General features: G+C 53.9%; 1 protein-coding gene across 1 annotated transcript in view; it reads right to left on the bottom strand.

The window, feature by feature from the left end:
• The window catches only part of TNIP2 (TNFAIP3 interacting protein 2), a 31,713-nt gene extending 29,380 nt beyond the window's left edge, over positions 1 to 2,333 (bottom strand). The window contains exon 1 of the mRNA XM_046657146.1: positions 1,963 to 2,333. Within this exon, the coding sequence (XP_046513102.1) occupies positions 1,963 to 2,241 (279 nt within the window). The 5' untranslated portion in view covers positions 2,242 to 2,333. The remainder of the gene's footprint in view (positions 1 to 1,962) is intronic.
• Positions 2,334 to 6,213: the final 3,880 nt, after the last annotated feature.

The raw sequence follows: 6,213 nt of genomic DNA, 5'->3' as shown, positions 1-6,213 counted from the left end.
AGCCCTCAGAATCTACGTGGACAGACACAGCCCTCAGAATCATCACAGACACCCCTCAGAACCCAACACAGGCACACATTTCCCCTCAAACCCAACTTAAGAGTAGACCCCACAGAACATAACCCAAACACACACCCCTAAAAACCCAATGTGGACTCACAACCCTCAGAATAACATGAACACACAACCATTACACCTAACACAGGTGCATACACTCCATAAAATCCAAAACAGGCTCTCACACACCCCAAAACCCAATATGGGAGCACTGCCCTCAAAAGCCAACACCCAGTAGAAGCACACACACTCCTCAGAACCATCACACACACACAAGCCTCAGACCCAATACAAGCACACACACCCCTCACACCCAACATGGGAACACTGTCCAAAAAAGCCAACACACGCACACACCTCAGACCCAAGCAGAACACACACCCCTCAGAACCAACAGAGACACACAATCCTCAGACTCAACAAGGGCACACATCCTTCAGAACTCACCACAGCCACACACTCCCTCAATCCCAAAACGGGAGCAGACCACTCAGAAGCCAACATGTACACACACCCACATCCAACATTAGAGCACATACCTCAAAACACGAGCACATACAACTCAGAACAACACAAACACACACCTCAGAATCAACAGTCACACACACCACTCAGTACCCAACACTAGAACATACACTCCTCAGACCCAGCACAGACAGACAAAGCTCTCAGAACCACCACAGACATACATCTCTTAGACCCAAAACGGGCCACACAATCCTCAGAACCCAACATGGGAGCGCACACTCCTCAGAACACGGTCACATACATCCCTCAGAATCAACATAGACACATAACCCTCAGACCCAAAATGGAAGCACACACTCAGAACCTAACACACACCCACACCCACCCCTCATAACCAACACAGTCATATAATCCCCAGACCCAACATGGGAACACACCCCTCAGACATAACACAAATAGAAACACCCCTCTGAACCAACATGAATACACAACCCATAGGCACAAAACGGGCACACACTCCTCTCAGAACCCAACATGGGCACACACATCCCTCAGAACCCAACACAGACACACAACCTTCAGATCCTACATGAACACACATCTCTCAGGACCAACACAGACAGAGCCATTCCTCAGAACCCAACACAGGCACACACTCCCCTCAGACCCACGTGGGAGCAGAACCTTCAGAAGCCAACATGTGCACACACAGCCCTCAGACCCAACACAGGAGCAGACCTCTCAGAGTACAACCCACACACACACCCCTGAGAACCCATTATGAGCACACACCCCCTCAGACCCAACCCAAACACATACCCCTCAAAACCAACACAGACACACAACCCTTAGACCCAACAAGGGCACACACACCCCTCAGAACCCACCACAGCCGCACACTACCCTCAAGCCCAACACGGGAGCAGACCTCTCAGAGCTAAACACCAACCCCTCAGAACACAAAATGGGCACACACCCCTCAGAATCAACAGACACAAACCCTTCTACCATGGGGGCACACACTCCTCAGAAGCCAAAATGGGCACGTATACTCCTGAGAACTATCAAGGACACACAACTCTCAGAAACACCACAGGCACACACACACCCCTTAGACCCCACACGAGAGCACAGCCCTCAGAGCCGACACGGACGGACACACCCCTGAGAACCAACAGGAACCCACACCCCTCAGAACCCAACACGAACACACAATCCTCAGACCCGAACTTGTCAGAAGCCACACGGGCACACAGCCCTCAGAACCAGCACTGGAGGAGCCACTCACAACCCAACACGCACATCCCTCCGCACCCGAAGTGGGCACACACCCCTCAACACGCACACAGACCCCTCTGCGCCAACCCGGGCACACACCTCTCACACCCAGCACGCGCGCACGCTCCCCGCGGCCCCCGCCCTCTCGGGCCCCCGCACCTGGCGCAGCGCGGCCTCGGCGGCGCCGCCCTCCTGCTGCCGGAGCTGCTCCCGGAAGCGCGCCACCTGCTCCAGCAGCGCGTCCACGAGCGACGGCGCCGCGTCCCCCTCGAGCGCGGCCAGGCGGGCGCGGAGGCGCGCTATGAGGGCGTCTCGGGCGGCCAGCTGGTCCTGCAGGCGCCTCAGCCGCTGCCCGGCCTCGTGGTACAGGCCGCAGAGCGCGGCAGCCGCGCGCGGGGCCCCGTCCCGCCCGGCCGACCCCCCGTCCCCCGACGACATGGCTGCGGGCCTGGACGGGAGGGCACGCGGACGCCGGCAACTTCCGCGCCCGGTCTGGGCGGGCGGCCCACCTTCCCGGAACTTTTCCCGGCGTGCCCCGCCCGCCGCCGAGAGCCAGGCCCCGCCCCCCGCCTGGAGCCGGGCCCCGCCCAGCTTGCCCGGGCCCGCGGAACGCCGCCCCCTCGGGTCGGAAAGGAGTCGGAGACCACCGCGAGCGTCCGAATCCCCGGGCTGCAGGCCGGTGGGCCAGCCGGAGCAACCGGAAAGGGGCGACGTCCCACGAGCTGAGCCCAGGGAGGAGCCCCGCCCACCAGGGCGCCAGACTCCCGCATGCCCCTCGCTAAGGTCGCAGGAGCTGCTCTTAGAACGGACGGCAAGAGAGAGCTGGCCCTTTCCCACCCTCACTTCTCCATCCGTTTCCTGCCCTCAACTTCCTAGACCAACTCCGAGCGTTTTTCTGTCGCTCCACGGCTATTTTCTTTTTCAAAGTCTGAGTTTCCGCCACAATTATGCTCAAGCATCCGAGCGGTCTTTCAAAGGTTCCCTCCCTCAGAATCCGCGGGGCCCTGCGTGTGTGCTCCCCTCCTCCGCCCGGTCCCCTGACAGCAGGATCGCGTTTTTCCCCCTTTCTGTAACAGCCGAGCTTGGGCTGAGCCCAGGGAAAACACTCACAGGCTTGTAGAATCAGACAAAGCCAGCTCACACTTCCTCCTCCACGGAGGGAAGGTCAAAACCACTGCCGTCCCTACCTGGTAGAGGTGTTGTGGGGACTGGAGGATGGAGGGCACAGCGCCTGGCGGGCAAGCCCGCAGTCCACGTGGCTGCGCTTATGAGTGACACATTCTGATTGGCTGAGGCAGTGGTGGAGAAAAAGAAATAGTACGGGCCCCAGGGCTATGCGAGGTGGGGTGAATCTTAATTCCTATTGTCATATGTGTAACCTGGGGCAGGTCACTCAAGAGCCCTTGAACCTGGTTCTCAACTGTAAAATGGGCATCATAGTCTCTCATCCAACCCTCTGGGGTCACATATATTTTGGAAATCAGAATCTTTGGATTTTAGAAAGGTAAATATAATTGGAGTAGTCAGCCTCCAGAAAGGATCCCACCTCCTGGTATTCATGATCTTGTGATTTCACCCTCTGACACACTGAATAGGGCTGACCTATGTAAGAAAGAGGATATTGCAGAAATGCAGATCACACAAACGCAGATGGAGTGTGATTTCTGCAGCTAGGTCACAAAAGACATTGTGGCTACTGCCTTGCCCTCTCTTGGATCACTCGCTCTGGGGGAAGCCGCTTGTCATATTATGAGGACTCTCAGGTAGCCCTGTGGAGAGGTCCATGTGGCAAGGAACTGAAGCTTCATGCCAACAGCCAGCATCAATTTGCCTACTATAGCATGTGAGCTACCTTGGAACCACGTCCTACAGCCCCAGTCAGACCTTCAGATGAGGCAGCCCCAGCCAGTGTTAACTGTGACCTCATGGGACATCCTAAACCAGAACCAGCCAGCTAAGCTGCTTCTGAATTCCTGACTCACAGAAGCTATATGAAATAATAATTGTTTATTGTTTTAAGCTGCTAACATTTGCAGTAGTTTGTGACGCAGCAATAGAAAACTAGCAAATAGTTTACTTCTCAGTGCTCCCACTGGGGCATGGGATAGCACCCCAAAACCAGATGCATTAAAATTTCTGCAAAGACAAGATGACCATTCAAACTAAATGAGACAAAGACCAGGAAAAGCTTGACAGCTGTTCAAGTCAGATTTTGCACCAATTTTAAGAAAAACATTTTGGGTTTCTGAGCTTTTTGGATTTTAGAATTATAGATGAGGGATGGAGGCCTCCAACAACATCTGCCTTACAAATATGGTGAGGATGCAATAAGTTAATATAGGCAGAACCCAACATGTCCGTTCCTTCTGCTAAAATCCAGGTGCTAAGTCAGGCACTGACATTCACGGGCAAACATTCTAATAGTGGAGACAGACCCTCTTTCAAAAAAAGAAACTTTGTACAGGAAAGGAAGGGGAAAAAATATATAAGGAAACAAATAAAGGGCTAAGAAAGAGAAACAGGAAGGTGACTAGAGAGGAGGGGAATTTCAGGTGCAACCTAAAGGATGAGAAGGAGCCGGGCACAGGATTGAGTAAGTGGGTCCCAAGCAGCCGGAAGTGTGCACACAGGCCTGGGGAGAGTTCCCCAGGCCGAGCTGGAGTGCGGCAGGGTGGCAGGGAGGGGGAGGAGCCAGATCAGGAGCCCTCCAGGCCCTGCAGAGAGGTTGGGTCTCATTCTAAGAACAGCGGGGGGCCATGGGGTTTCCAGTGGAGGTGAGCAGGTGTGTTCTTGGAGAAAAAATGAGGGATGGGGACTGGAAGGAGGGAGAGGTGTAGCCAGTAAACGCAGAGACTGGGGATGGGCTGCTTCCTCAACTCTGATTCCTCTTCTGATGGAAAACTATCAAATCTGAGTTCCTCTAAAGTTCTCCCTCCCTGAGCCTCTTCCTTCGGCTCTCTTTGGGGCCTGTGGCCCTTTCCTGGACTCCTTTCCCTTCTGTCTGGATGCTGGCACTTCAGCCCTTGCTGTGATCACCTCTGGAGGCAGCTATGCCAAGAAAGAGGCTATAGAGGGGCTGAGAGCCAAGCCCATCCATGGAACAGTGGCCCATGAGGTTGCCACTGGTGCAGCCTATGCCAGCAACCACCCCGACATGTGCACATACCTGCTATCGTGCCCTCTCCAGCCCTTCTCCCTCCCATGGGTCCACAAGGTAATATTTCACAAAGTAAAATTCCCAGTCGCAGAAAAGTGTCTTAGCTAGGGCTGCCATAACAAAATGCCATAGACTGGGGGGCTTAAACAACAGGCATTTATTTTCTCAGAGTTCTGGAGGTTAAGTTCAAGGTGCCAGCAGGGCTTGTGTCTCCTGAGGCCTCTCTCCTTGGCTTGCAAGTGACCACCTTCTCGCTGTGTCCTCAGGTGGCCTTTGCTCTGTACACACACCTCTCTCGTGTCTCTCTCTCTTCTTATAAGGACACCAGTCCTATGAGATTAGGGCCCACCCTTATGACCTTATCTAACCTTAATTACCTCTTTAAAGGCTGCGTCTCCAAACACAATCAGGTTGGGGGTTAGGGCTTCAACATGTGGATTTGGGGGGCACACAATTCAGTCCGTAACAGTGGGGCTGCTGCTATGTGGCACAAAGAGGTTTTTTTGTTATTTTATAAGATTCTCAACATATGAAGGTGTGTCCCCTCTGTCCTTGGAAGAGGGAAAAGGTGGAACTTGGAGAAGGACGCGGAGACAGAGTTGTCCTCGAGAGCCTGGGCTATGAGCCCCTTCCCACTCCTGGAGCAGGTTGTTTGGTGCTGTTGTACCTGCCGTGGCAAATGCAGGAACAAGCAAACCCTCTGCCTCCAAGTGTCTCTACACCTTCCTGGCCAAGACGGCGTGGACATTGAGCTGTTCCACTGGATTTTTTTTTTTACTCTTTGCTTTTTTGTGACATCTTTGCTTCTGGGGCACAGGAGCAGTAGAAAGAATGGCAGATTGAGGAAAGAGCCCTTATTTCTAGGGGCTGCTTGGCCACCATTCACCCTTCTTACCCTTTCTGTGGGTCAGCCTCCCACCCCGCCACTTTCTCTGACCTCTCCCAGCTCCTCACTGGCTAGCCGAGAGAACCTCCCATGCCCAGTCCTAAAACCATTGTCTTACTCAGATGACCTGAAACAAAGATAATGAAAGCCTGCTTCCCAAAAGCATGAGGTTGGGCGGGAGCTGATACCTGGAGCATTGGATTTCCACGTCCTGCAAATCTTCAGGGTTTGCATCTCTGTAGTAAAGGGTTAGCTCTGCAGGTTTGGAGGGTTCAAACCCTGCACACTCCAAAGAAAGGATTGACCCTTGTCCAGCTCCTGGGAGACAGCTGTAAGCCCTTGGAATATCCTGCCTGATAAGAGTATC

Source organism: Equus quagga, chromosome 3 (assembly GCF_021613505.1).
Source record: "Equus quagga isolate Etosha38 chromosome 3, UCLA_HA_Equagga_1.0, whole genome shotgun sequence".
NCBI lineage: Eukaryota > Metazoa > Chordata > Mammalia > Perissodactyla > Equidae > Equus > Equus quagga.
Note: the sequence above shows the minus strand (reverse complement) of the source record. Positions and strands in the feature narration are given on the sequence as shown.